Raw genomic sequence first — 14,504 nt, forward strand, 5'->3', positions numbered from 1 at the left:
AGCTTCTTTTGTAGTGGCATGACCTTTCTTGAACCGACAAACCTTTGGCAATGTCGTCTGATGCAGTGAAAATCAATGTAACATCTGCAGAAGACATTGTACTGACCATCTCTTGAGCCAAGTCTTTGCGATTTGTTTGGCATCTTTGCAAAAAGTTTGCAAGGATCATCAGTGTTGCCCTGCAGTCACTGTCTACTCATGCTACCTTTGATCTGTCCAACTTTTCCTCCCAAGTCGCAACCATGGCTTTATAACTTACAAAAAAGGAAAACCTTTGGCAGATACATGGCACCTTGAATCTCACCATGACAACACTCCGTACTGAGAATAGGCAGTCACCCAATCAAGTATTCAGAGAAGAATCCTTCCGAAGCCATGTCAACTGGTTCATCACCAGAGTCACATTTTGGAATGGTGAACCCAAATTCACGTCTTGGTTCATTCAAAGACACTGCAGACATGCCGAAAGCAGCCCTTCCTTGTCAAGCAGCAATTCGGGGCTCGCTTACATGCATCTTCGAACAGGTTCTTCAACAAAAGCATTTCGGTAACTTTTCAACATTGGTGGCACAAAGCTAATCCCACCACCGAATTTCCAGCAGTCATACTTATGTTCCAACGTGGGAAAGTGGGTGACAAAACAACCGGCACATGATCAGGTGGGGTCAGGGGTGTCAAAGAAGAACAGAGAGCTCTATTAAGATATTCACTATAACACGTCGGACAATGGGAAAAATTAGAGGTGGCTGGTCAGGTGAGGTCATCAGCACACTTGCGCAGATGTGCAGTCAAATGTTGGCGGAGAAGGTATGAGAACAATGAGAAAGAACGAAGGTGGTGGTGTTGTTTTTTTTTCTTCAAAGTCTTCTCATTTGCCGGAAGTCGAAAAGTCTCTGTGTTTCTTCCTCGCTCAGAACTTTGTGGCGCACGTCAGGTCGCCGTCGTGGTGCTGAAACAGCCACAACAAGGGGTTGTTTTTTTTCACGTCGGGTACGCTCGCCGAGACTGCAACGCCTGGTGGTACTGCCCAGCCCGCAGGTGTAGGACCAGGGCCAACCAAAAAACGGCGGGGATGTGGAGGGTGTGGGGAAACAGGGAGTGGGAGAGAGAAAAAAAGAGAAAAAAAGAAAACGCAAAAAAGAAAAATCATGCGGGGAGTCGAGACACTCACGCAAAGGAAACAAAAGAGAACGACAGGGCCCGCTCCGGCGTGACGCCCCGGCGCGCGACGCCACCCCTGGAGGCCAACAACGGTTCCCACGAGTCCGAGGCCACGGGCCGCATGCTGGCCTGGTCAAACATTTGAGGAACGCGGGAGTAGGAGGGGTGGGCGAGGTAACAGGCTCTAGCGAACAGACTGTCAAGGAGGTCTGCTTCGTCTCGCATGCGCCAGGTCCACGGAATGCAACATTCATGTTATTTTAGGCCAAGCTTAATGCCCGATCTTACGCTTTAAATGCCCTAAAGGTGCCCTTGTGCTCTCAAGTTGCCCCCGTTTCCTTTAGGCTCCCTAGTGCCATCGGTTAGCTTAATTAATGGCAGTGCACTTTTCTCACAGAAAACTCCAATAACTCCAATCAATCAATAGCTCTAATCAATCTTTACGTTATCAGACTACAACTCTGAGAAGCTCTTCTTACATTCGTTCACAGAGTCTCTTCCAGCAATTACGACCTTGTCCAATACTAAATGTGGTTGACAGAATCGACTGATAAAAGACAAATATTAAGGCAACACTGCTGCTCGTGCTCTTCAAGTCCTTGTCAATTTGTGCTGGTGTGAAGATGTAGCCTTTCGTATAACAAATGCGTTAAGCAAAGCCCAGGCATCATATTGTTACGTTGCATCATATATTGGATGCAGCTAGCAGTGATGACAATGCATTCCGAGGAACTAGCACATCCGCATCGAGCAGCCCCAGAGACAGCAGTTCAAACATTTCTCAACATCATGCGGTTAACATGAAGTGTCATGCTGCAACCTAGTGTGTCAGGTTTCAACCAGTTACATGTAGCTATGATAATTTCTCTGAATTAGTACGGGACAGTATTGTCATTAGAGTTTGAACTCTGTCATTATTTCTTTGCAACAGTACACATGGCCCCACTTTGTTATTAACTATTTACAGTTTAGTATAAGTACATGACAAGCTGTACAAACTGAAATAGTAAATATAAAAGCGGCTGTCAAAAACTAACTGAAGCTTGCTACCAAGTCAGGAGTGTAAGATTTTCTAGTACTCTAATAAAGACAATGCCTCACAGCACTTCGATTTGCGAGCCAGAACAAAATCTCACTGATAAATTACTGAATAAAAAACAGTGCTATGCTTTTACTATGCAATTTAGCTAGAGAGCCGCATCAACAACAACAAAAAAAAAAAGCCTGTTCCACACTACACTGTGATTCTATGAATCAAATGAGAGGCAATGTTTGAGAAACACGTGCACACTTTTAAATAGCCTGGTACAGTTATCCTCACCACACAGCAATTTCGTTACATTATCTACGCAGCCGGCAGTGTCTAACTTCGATTGCACAGCCTGAACACTATGGCAGTTCAAATTTGAGGAGATAAATTACCCCGGTAAGTAACCACAACTATGACACCTTAAGGTGCAGTCTTGACACCATGCGGTTTACTACAGTGCAAGGCACTTCAAAAATGCAAGTCACAGAGGCCATTGGTAGCCCCACATCAATGTTACGGGACTCATTCAGCAGCGAAAAATCTACGGCTGCAAAATCAAGTACAGCATGCATCTTCAAAGAAATGAGACGTGCAGGAAGGATTACATCACGAAACTCAAGATGCACTTTCTGACATACCAAAAAGAAAAATAAAGACACAGTTTCAAGCAGTTGCTGTGGACCGCAACTGAAAAGACACCGTATGCCATTCTCATAGTGAAGTCTTCACACCACTGAGGTGACGACCGTTGTCCTTTACACATTACTGTACCACTGATACGCAAAATATGCGCCATTGCGAGAATGCATACGAATCTCTTGTTCAGAAGGGATGGCAGTACCAGAACAGCGTTACACCGATTCCTAGCCGAAGCCCACAATACACAAGTGTAGCCATAATGATATGGAGAGCAAGAACACCAGTCGAATAAAGTCTGTGCAACACCTGTTGGCAGTTTTTCGATGATTCTCGTCTTCTAGAACAAGGGTCTCAACCATGCAGCCCGTGGATGTTTGCTAGTGGCCCACGGCTTCACTTAGCCACTTCTTTGAATTAAAAATTAAGGAACTACATCTCCCGACACTGTTCCCCCTTTTCCTTTGACACATGGGTGTGTGACAGCTTTGTGACGCTAGAGGCGATATCACCCCCTCTTAAGCAACACTGCAGGATGCTTCATCATGTTCACAAATCCAGTGCATTGACCCACTAAGCGATTTCAACCCTCTTACCGAGTAGAAACAAGGCACCCAGTAATACCGACCTTGTCAAGCAGTTTCGTTTCTTTCTCAAAGGCAGTCGCGAAGAATTCTAAGGTGGCCCCTGACCCGTAAAGACTCGACTGGCCTGTCTTTACTCAATACCATTCTGGCCACACCTGTCAAGGTGAAGAGCTTTTTGCAACCAAGAACTCACACTCAGCTTAAAATTGCCATGGGATTTTTACTTTTATGAACTTTCAAGAGTGGTTAGTTTCTAAAAGGGAAGAGACAGGCTTCCACCACAAAGCTGTTGGTTAGCACATGCACTCTTCGGGCATGAAATCGATTGTGCTCCTGTTTTCTGCACCATAACGGGGTTATCAGCTTCATCTGCATGTTACATTTAAACAATTACCACCAGCTTTCACAGGCAAACTACTCAGCTCAATGAAGACACTGAGATGAAGCTGCAGCTGTTCGCAACACTATTTGGTTCCTAACAGTCAACAATTTACCCATAAATATTACTGGTAGCAAAGGATTCATTTGACAGTCTGCTTGCAACAAACTAGCATATTTGTACAAAAGGCAATCTTCATTTGGTTTTGTACCTGTCTCTTCCTGCTACACTCTTCGAATTCTGACAACATTCTTTGGCATTACAGCTAGCATGAATATGTTTTAATCCCCCCAGCATGCCGAATGTGATATGGCATTTGATGCACTACGTAAACTGCAGTTTCGTCATGTTGAAGCTGGCTGCTGTTCGGATAGCTTCTATCTGGTAGCATTCTAGGAATTGCGGAGCGCTAGAAGCATGCAGTTTATACTTCAGTATTTGCTTGCTTGAACAGAGAGTAGCACTACTGAACATGAAATATAGGTCCACAGCATGGGAAAGAAAACTTCGTGGATTGAGAAAAGGGCATCTTGAAAGTGGCTAAAGTTGTAGTGAATACAGAGAACTATCCGTTTCTGAACCTAGTGTTACAAGCAGGTAACATGTAAAACTGATGCCCTTATTCAGTGTCACAAAGAGATGCACTGTCAGGATGTGACACTGAAACCCTTACTCAGTGTCACGCCCAAGCTCATCGCCGAGCCATGACATTGTGCCACACTGACACCTTTACTCAGCATCACACCCAAACTAACAGTTGGGGTGTGACACTGCGTGACACTGAAGCTAGTACTTAGTGTCATGCACCGACAATGACTCATGGCTTGACATTGAGCCCCTTGCTCAGTGTCACACCCAGACTCATTGACATGGTGTGACCTTGAGTTGACTGTCTGACTTGGACAACTAAAGCTAAGCCATAAATACGCGCACCCCTAAAGCGACCAAAAACGTAGACGCTGAACCTACGATACTAGTGAATGAACTTCAGCTCTGGTGTCGCTTACCGTTGGAGGTGGTGTGTACCTGGCTTGCAGAAATGCTTGCTCTTCACGGCTTGCGGTACGTCCATTCCTACGAGGCATGGCGCAAGAGGCAAGGGGAGCAACAGACAAAGAAAAAGAAAGAGGCCTTCGAAAGGCCGCCAAACGCACCAACAGATATGCACAACAGCGTGCAGACCCGATGGCTGCACTCGCTAAACAATATTCGCAATCCAGATGGTGCGGCCACTGCTCAAGTCGAGGTGAAGAAACACTAAGGGCAGGGACGTTTGAGGAGCCATGCAGTCCCTTCTATCAAACTTGCTCCCGAACAGCCCTCTGCATGTTTTACTACTCGACTTGATCGGCGTCTGCTGCTCCTCCGTCATTACGTGAACAGACTAAGTTACGTTACACTCCTCACTAAACAATAGTTGTCCTAAAAATTCGTACAAAACAAACAGAACAAACTTTCCAGTAGCTAACCTTGAGAACTGAGCCCAAGAGGAGCTTTAGGCTACCTTTCGTTTTGAGGCTTACAGAACAAGTGAAATTGCATACAAATGGCCACCTTAATTCCCGGGCATTCGAAAAAATAAATTTAAATTATTCCATGAAAGAGCAAAGATGATAACTGATACACCTTGATTCAACTTATGGGCAAAGTTAATTATCATGGCCTCTTATACATTCATAATATCCTGACTCTTAGACTATGCACTGCGTACTGAACTAGGCCTCATTACATCAGAGTTCATGAAAAGTACACCAGCAACTGAACACATCCCAAGATCATGAGTGCCTGATACTGTACTGTAATGAAGACAGCTGCAAAGAACAGAACAGTTTAAATTACAACTCCTTCTCTGGGGTGCTTAACGAGGGCCACATTAATAAATTCTCAGTGCCCATTATCGAAAGGTAGGAGAGTTTCTCAAGGCACACTGTGCTCCAACTTGATCTATTTTTATTTTTTAAGGAGCTTACTGAAACTACGTTTTCAGTTATGTGAATTAAACAATAATCCCACTCTATCTTCAGCCTCAGTAATCCAATCACAATACTACATACCAAGCAATTGACGACAATTACAGCTCGCAGTAGAATTGTAATCTATAAGTTCAAGGCAACAACATCTCATGAACTCACCGCTTCCAGATATAGAAAAGATGTTAATAGCATTGCTTAGGCTGAAACAAACGACTGCCGAGATAAAAGCAACATCTCACCACTGTTGTACAGCATTCAAGCAGGAAAGGAGCACACAATATTCGCACGTTTCGTCACCGTAGACGTCACGGACGACACAGCACAACCCAGCACGGAGATATGCGGGCGTTACCTCTACTGGTGCACAACTTTGCAGTGCAGTGATCGCTAGAGCAGTGATTCCTAGAAGCGCTCAGCAGCAGTGTTAGGAGTCAGCCAACCAAACCAAGCTCTGCCACCAAACAAACACGAGGAACTAAACCGAAACTAGAACGCAACACTTGAAAAATAAAATGAGGGTTTGTCTAGAAATTGCATGTTCATGCGGATGCAGAACTAATAAAGTGCACAGATGTTCCCCAATAAGTACTTTGTTACTGCATTGTTCTTCTTTTATATTATTATTATTATTATTATTATTATTAATATTATTATTATTGTAGGATTAAACCAGAAATACAATGCATCTTTCATTCTTCATGACCTAATATTTGAAGCGTAGAAGACACTTCGTTCTTTGAGCAAATGCGCCGCCCCAATTTTACGCTTGATTCCTAGCCACCCAACAGACACCTTTAACCCTATGCTTCCACATCTGCTTTTAAAGAGTGACTGCTCTGCAAGTTCAAACCATGTACAAACCTCTTAACGTCGTTAGTGGCGTATGGGTTACGCAGGCCGTTCGAACTGCATTTCTTGATATCGTTTCTCAATTGCGTTTAAGTTTTACACGTTGCACAAGTTACTACAGGCAAACAAATCTGCTTTCTTTTGCATCACTAGCGCGGAGAGAGAGAAAGCAAATAAATGCTCCATTTTGAGTCGTTCCAGCCAGAGATTATCTTTGATTTTCCCATAAGCAGGCGCTTACCTTAGGACAAATATGCTGCGAGACAAACAGAGACGTTCGTGTTGATCCTACGCTCCGAGTGAGCTATTTTACATTAGCAATACTATTTTAGACTCAAATTTACTCCCATGCCCTGGCTAAATGCTCATAGGTGCCTAGTCTCGGCTATCCGCTGTTCCAACCGCGACGTTGTTTTTATTGAAGCCCAATTCAATGACCGACATGCTGCTCTTAAAAATACACGAACTTCAACTAGTTCCACCTGAACCTCCCTTTCTTAAAAACTTGACAGTGCAAACACATTGCCATTTACCAAATTTTTTACCTTTTTAAAAACAAATACGAGACAGGAACCTGCATCCACAAGCAATTCCACACATGCTCAGCCACAAAAGTTCCCGGAACACTCGACCCGTAGAAAAAAAAGCTTCCGTGAGACTTGAATGGTACAATGCAGCACTCATGTAGAAATACATGCTGCGCCTTCTGCTTCCAATATTCGTACGTCTGAGTCAAGAAAGTCTCACTTCTCCGAGGCCTATGTGTTCAGTGAACTTCCGCAGTCGGTGCTACACATTTGGGGAGGTTACTGCTACTCCCAGCAAAGGCAGGGGGCCCTATACCATGCCATGAAATACAGAATACTATTCTGCACCGATTCTTTCTCATTGGTCAATTCTGTCAGTCAGCCAACACATCTCAGCTTTTCGCACAACATATACAGTCATTGGCCATCTGAAAATTCGCCAAGAGCCCCCCCTTCCCCCATAAACTATGCCAAGAATGATAATACGAAAAAAAATGAAATAGTGTTCCGTATGTCATGGCACGGTATTTAAGTTCGCACTACATGTTAGTGCCGCAGTACTTAGCGTGATCGAGTGAGATCGCTTCCCGTCTGCAAAGTTGGTTAGACCGGGGTGCGCCCAAGACACGGACAAGTCAGGCAAGGCAGGCAAGCAGAGGTGGGTGACCAAGCGTGTTGAGAGGTTTTCCAGAACGGACACAAACACACAGAACTCGACAGAGCGGCGAGTTTAGGAAAGCCGGTGGTGAGGGAATGAGAGCGAGAGAGATAGAGGGCACGGGAAGGTGGGTCGCGTACGTGTCGCGGCTGCGTCGAGGCGCACCCACCGCGGAGGGGGGCAGGAAGGGATCCTCCTCGTCCACGGTATCTCGCGGCCGCCTGCGCATCAGCCGGCCCCCCCGCAACGGGGGGCAGTGTGCACTGGGGCACCCACACACAAACAGAGACACAGGCGCGCGCATCGCTTCGAGGGCCCTCGAAAAAGAAACAAAGAAACCCTCGACCGAAAAGCGCTCGGTGACAAATTAACCCTTTCTGGTCTGAGTTTCGTACTTGAAACAACTTATAAGTCACACCGGTCAACGAAACACCAAGTACAAGTAACAGAAATGAATATCAGCAGTTTTTCACAATATGAGTCAGTCATCTGTAAAAGATCACTACGTTGCAAATCACATAAAAAAGCTTCCATTTCTGTCTCAATCACGAGTGCGTATACAAATGGCCACACAATCTAGACATTGTTTCTGTGCCCTGACCAAGAGTTCTTCACGCTTTATGCGATGTTTCAAAGACCCAGCTCAAACACAATATCAGCAAACGGTAGAAATCTAATTTCTCAGGTTAGTGGTGGCTGCTGTCTCCTTCACACGTCGAAAGTTCCCCATACAGCAACGTTCCACTTAAGGCATTAAAATTCGTAAACGAATATTTTGACCAGAAAGGATTAAAAACTGCAGCCCATGCTTACATGTTTACAGCAGCTTTGAAAACTCCCCACATACAGATAACACATAGTAGTGTGCTCAACTTAACCTGTGCTGAAAGCAAATCACTTTAAGGTTGCCTAATCTATTAGAGTTAGGCAGACATGGATCAACTTTAAGCAACATGGGTTGTCCCTATAGTGTTAAGAACATGGATTGTCCCTATAGTAAGTTCACAAACGAAACAGCGAGGTGCAGTGTTTTGCCTTGCCAGTATCGAAACGACTATAGCCTCTAATGGCTGTGTGGAACACAGTAGGCAGTAATAATGGCACATATCTGGCCAGCAGTGGCAAGGTTTGAGGAGGCAAGAAAAAGTTACACGATGGGCTAATGGTAAGAAAATGAAACAGGGAACTGAGAAAATCAGTCAAGGGATAGACACTGAAAGTTGTGTTCAAAGATACACTAATGAGGTAGTGATAAGACATGAAATTGAGTGCTCTTCAAGGGTATAATCTTAAAAAATAATGTTATGTTTTAAGAGATGCTATTGGTAAAGGAAATAACAGAAACCTTTTGAAACATAAAAACACTGAAAATGGTGTCAAGGTAATGATTCAGTAATAGGAGATGAAACTGATGCCTGTTATAGATCAGTGAGCCTAGAAAAGTTTGTTAAAAAAATGCTAATTAGGTAGTAATAGGTGACACTGAACTTTTTTTAGGGGTATAAACACCAAAAAATTACAATTACAGAACTTTTCAATCAAATCAGAGACCAAGATTAATTAGGAAGAGGCTAAACAATGTATATCACCCGACGAGCTCACTATATATAGGGCTTGCCCAATAAAGAATAGTGGTTCCCTGAGATACCTTTGCTTGGGGCTTAGATAATAAAGCTTTGATATGCATGCCTCTATTTTTGCTGGCTATCAAAACAAAACACACAATGAACATGTGTTGTCTACACAAAATATGTCTTTAAAAAAGCTCTTTCCATAACCAAGCGAACTAAACAATAATAGAGAGAGAGAAAAAAGGTTATTTTCTTTAATTTTGTTATTTCACATCTATCTTTCTTTTTTCTTCAGTTAATTCAAAGAGCACCTGCCTACATCAGAGTTAGTGCAGTGTAAAGCAACAGAGATGAGAAGGAACATAAAGGATGGCGTAGACTCGAACTGTTTGCACTGTTGACAAGTACCACTTTGACATCATTACGCGTTCCTTCTTCAATCAGTTTATCTGCGCCACACAAACTTAGCACTTATGAATTAGCCCTTGAGTGAGTTTTTCTTTTGTCACCTCATTGAATATTCCAATTCAACTGCACTACACTAGCAGCAGGCAGAATTCAAACTACACTCAAATTTCGATATAACAAATAGGGATATATTAAGATATCGGTTATAACAAAGTAAATAAAGAATGTCTTTCAATAAATACAGTATTGGGATTCACCTTTACAGCTACTTTTCAGATGTAATGAACTTACTTCCTTTTAAGATATAACTTTGTTATTATGAGGTTTCAGCGCAACACGAAGTACAAATGAGGCAATATTGCACATTAAACGATCTAGCGACCATTGTCATAGAGGGTTCAACCTGTGGTAATCAACATTGTTAAGGTGCAGAGCTCAGCACAGTTAATTGTTCTCTCCGTGGAATGTGGCCCCGCAAGCTCTCACCTCTGTCGAATGTGAATCCACGTGTGAGAGGCCACCCAGATAAGCACCGTGAACAGCAGTCCGCCCCCGAGGGCAGAAGCCAGCATGAAGGCCGTGCCCTCCCTGCACACAAGACGAGATCCAAAACGACAGCTATGGCTAGGTGCCTTTCAAGGCTCGCTGAGAGATAATATTAGACCGCACAGACAGGAGAGTTTCGGGTGATATACAGGCCCAGAGGAAGGAGACACGATGTGAAATTTTACTTTTGAAATGGGAACAAAACCGTTGCAAATGCCTGGAAAGACACTGAGACAGCTGTTTACAATAACGAAACTGAAGAAAGAACACTGTCGTCACCTTTCGCCGAAAGTGACACATGATTGGTGCCTGACCTTGAAGATTGCTCGCAACAGTACCGATCCATCTTAATGAGAGAAAGAAAGGCGAAAACAGGAAATGACAAAATGCAGCAGTATTCAGTCAGTTTTTTTTGCTAATCTGTGCCTTTTCGCTAGAGCTGTGTTAATAGCAAAATTCTGAGTGTGATGCAAATTCAAATAGTAACGTTCGAGTGCAAATCAAATTGAATAGTTTTTGAATATTTTTCAAGTGTTTTACGAATGCTTCAAAGCAAAATTACAGAAAAAAAATTAAAGAGAACTTTTAAGCATATTCTAAATTATATTCCCAAAAAATTTACAGCTCCGCAACGGCGCAGCCGGGCACTGCCGTTTTCGACTCGTCGAAAAGTGTGTTTATTCGTCTTCAAGTTTCTTGCATCATGCAGCTAGGTACTCTATTGAGAAACAAGCATAAAAAAAGAAAATTTTTAGCGTTCGTTTCAAGGCCCCCAATTGGCCGCGTCCCGACATGTTGCTCTTGCAGACATCACCATTGGTCGATCATCTCTCCGAAAAAGAGTCATCTGCTGCTTGTGCATTGCGAGGTCACGGCTGTTAACAATCATGCTACTTAATAACAGGTTCGCACTCATTTTGTGTTCACAAGTCAATAATTACGCTTCAGTTATCAGCTGCAAGCGTAACCTCAATTGTAAGATTACAATTATGCACCACACTCGTTGCTAACATAGCAGACGAGCATGTCGGAGAGACTGTATACAGCATCAACTCGTGGCGCTCCCAGCTAACGGTTCTGCTTATCAGTGCTTCAAACCTAGAGACAAAATAATAATGAAATGACTCAATATACCTGCGATCGAGGACGAGGTAGTTTGAGACATTGGGCACCGCTGCCATGCACACCGTGACCAGCTAGGCCTAACTCCGCTCACAGTGCCGATGTACAAGACGAATCCCAACTTTGCAGGCAAGAATATTACGGTAGCGAATATGTGAAAGCGAAGCAGCCGCAATGTGCTCTGCCGCGAGCAACAATTCGCCGTGTCCACTGGCTCTTCACAACCGTGGACGAGTGCTTCCCGCATCAGCAGCGAACTCGCTCGCCAGGATTGGAGTGCCCCGATGCTCCTTCTCCTCCACTGAAGGAGGAGTATTGAGGCACCCCAGCCAAGGCCCTCGCGCAAAAGCCACTCAAAGCAATGGTGAAAATGGCTAGCAGTTCCACGCGTTGACGCCACGATAAGTAACAACAAGCACACTGCATCTGATTTTTGGTCACTGTATTCAGTATTTTATTATTATAAACCATCATATTTTCTGAAAATTTGAATGCCTTGAATGCAAAGGTTCCGATGCGATTCGAATCGAATAGCAAACATTATTAGAAAAATATATGATAGTTCAAATATTTGCACACCCATACTTTTCCAGTTATTTTTTTCTTTTTTTTTTTTGAAAGACTACATACCAACGTGCCCGGCCCTCAGTCTCTGCAATGCTGCACATCCGTGCACGTTTTATGCATCCTGTAGCTTTCTTCACTGCGCCAACCCGTATCAATGCCTTTCAATATTTACGTTGGTAAACAGATAAAAAGAGAGAGAATGACATAGGGGGTAAGAAAGGGGCACTCACAAGAGGCCAGTGCAGGTGGCATCCATGGCGCGATGATACTCGCGGTTGAGCGGGCGGCAGTCGAGCAGCTGGCCAAGCTTGCCGAGCGCACTCTGACTGCCATTGAGTTCCTGGCCCAGCTGACCCAGCAAAGAGTGAACCTGGGGGCAAGGGGTAAAGTGCAACGTTAATATAACAAATTATCAATTACCGTAAAGTATCACTTATAACGAATTCTAAAGAAGTTCTAATGCGGCAAATTACGAGTTTTACTATTAACATGGTATTACACATATAATATATGTGTGATCAGGTATATCAGTGGTGGTCGAGCCAGTTTAGCATTTGGAGCGATTTTCAAAGCAGGGAAAAGTCAGTTCAGGAGCAGATTTGGAGCATGATGAACTGTGTTTCGGAGCCCGCTTGGAGCAGACAAAACAGAATGGATTCACTGAAGGAGTCAATTGCCTCACAAGTTCACCGAAGCAAAAATATTTTGAATCCGTCTAGTGCGAGTGGAGATACAGAGATTAGTCACACGTTGAAATTGCATTCTCTCATCCCTGGTCCCGACGAATGCACTGGAAGCTAAGCAGGGAGGGAGATGGCATGGTAAAAAAAAAATACATCGCGTGTGCCTTGTGACCTTGAGCACTTTTTCTGTTTTTTTGTTTCAAATATGCTGCTTTTCAGGATGATCGCCCACGCATGCATGGACAAGGGGATATGCGGCCACGCAGCGCAGAAATCAACCACCTTCCTGCTTTGTTATAGATATCGGCCATCATCACCGCCTGCTGCCCGTGCGTCGTGCTGCTCTTGCCTGGAAGGTGATAGGGAAGGGCCATCGTCTCGGCTGTCTGACGTCACAGACCAAGGAGAGCTAAGTGCTGTCGCAGCGCCACCGCTCAGCATAAAAGGACTGCTCGCCCCTGACCCTCCGGGATATGCGGCCACGCAGCGCAGAAATCAACCACCTTCCTGCTTTGTTATAGGTAGGCACTAGAACCCTAGTTGTTTTTGTTTTATTTTTTTTTACCCTTTTCTGTGGCTGCTGATTCCCCACTGTTGTATTTTGCCTTACACTCCTGGTCTCTTGTGTCATGGGGGTTGACATTGCAACCTACAGGGTTCGTATCGGAAGCTTTAGAAACTGCTGCAGAAAAAAAGATAGCGGATGCTCAACGCCCTTATGCAGAGTCCCGCCTTCTGTGTGTCTTGTGCCCCAAACCCTCTCTAGCACTTTTAATCTGCCTAACGTTGCTTTTGCTCTGTGCTGGAGATATTGAAGCCAATCCAGGCCCCAGAGTAGATGATGTGTATGCTCTACTGAAAGAATGCATTGAAACTAACAAAAAGAACTTTGACGCCATTACAGCAACCTTAAACGAAATTTAACGGGATGTTGCTGACATTAGGTCCCGAGTTTGCGCAGTTGAACAAAAACTACCTATAGTACCTGAAATAGGCACGGGCGTCAAAGCAGTGAATGACACACTTGAGGAATTTAAAATGACTTTGTCGCAGACTAATGGTGACCTTGAAGGTGTTGTCGATGACTTAAATAATCGTTCACGAAGAAATAACTTGCTAATTAAAGGTTTAGTGGAAGAGGAGAAAGAGGACTATGAGGCTAGCGAAAAATTAGTCAGGGATTTCTGTTCCTCGAAACTAAAAATAAACTTGCAACCCGGTGACATTGAACGGGCGCATCGAATTGGGCAGCCTCGTCCTGGTTTTACGCGCCCACTGATAATAAAGTTCTTGAATTTCAAGACGAAAGATTCCCTTCTTCGAAATGCCAATAAACTCAAAAACACTGAACCTAAAGTCTGGCTCGAGGAAGATTTCTCCCCTAAAATACAGTTCGCAAGGAAAATGCTCCGCAATTTCGCTAAACAGAACAAAGAGAAGGATGAACGCTACAGCATACGGTATAACAAACTGAAGCTCAGAGGACACATATACCACTATGACGCGGTTTCCGCAAGAGTAGTTCAGGCAGACCCTCCGAAAATTCCCATCACGGATTGACAAGCTGTCCGATTCAAGCCTAGAAAAACAAAAGTTCATAACCTATCTATTCTTCTCGCTAACTTCCGTAGCATTATAAATAAAGTTGACTTGTTGCTTTCAGTAGGTCACGCATGCTCCGCTGATATAATTCTAGGCACTGAAACATGGCTCCGTGAAGACATACGCAATTGTGAACTATCACTTCCAGATTATTTCACGGTCTTCCGTAAAGATAGAACTTTGTCTCGGGGCGGTGGCGTCTTAA

At 44.0% G+C, this 14,504-nt stretch overlaps 1 protein-coding gene across 9 annotated transcripts in view; it reads right to left on the reverse strand.

Moving 5' to 3' along the window:
* Nucleotides 1-843: 843 nt before the first annotated feature.
* Nucleotides 844-14,504, reverse strand: part of LOC119180134 (protein tweety) — a 44,280-nt gene continuing 30,619 nt past the window's right edge. The window contains exons 11-16 of one of the 9 annotated variants that reach the window (XM_075868679.1): nt 12,245-12,384; nt 10,266-10,367; nt 7,941-8,021; nt 4,801-4,867; nt 1,172-1,290; nt 844-949 (exon numbers count right to left, since the gene is read on the reverse strand). In XM_075868679.1, coding sequence (XP_075724794.1) covers nt 931-949; nt 1,172-1,290; nt 4,801-4,867; nt 7,941-8,021; nt 10,266-10,367; nt 12,245-12,384 — 528 coding nt within the window. In that variant the 3' untranslated portion in view covers nt 844-930. Of the gene's footprint in view, nt 1,024-1,171; nt 1,291-4,800; nt 4,868-7,940; nt 8,022-10,265; nt 10,368-12,244; nt 12,385-14,504 lie in introns of those variants that run through there. The other 8 variants (XM_075868680.1, XM_075868685.1, XM_075868684.1 and 5 more) reach the window with 8 other exon arrangements.

The sequence above is a fragment of the Rhipicephalus microplus genome, chromosome 7 (genome assembly GCF_043290135.1).
Source record: "Rhipicephalus microplus isolate Deutch F79 chromosome 7, USDA_Rmic, whole genome shotgun sequence".
NCBI lineage: Eukaryota > Metazoa > Arthropoda > Arachnida > Ixodida > Ixodidae > Rhipicephalus > Rhipicephalus microplus.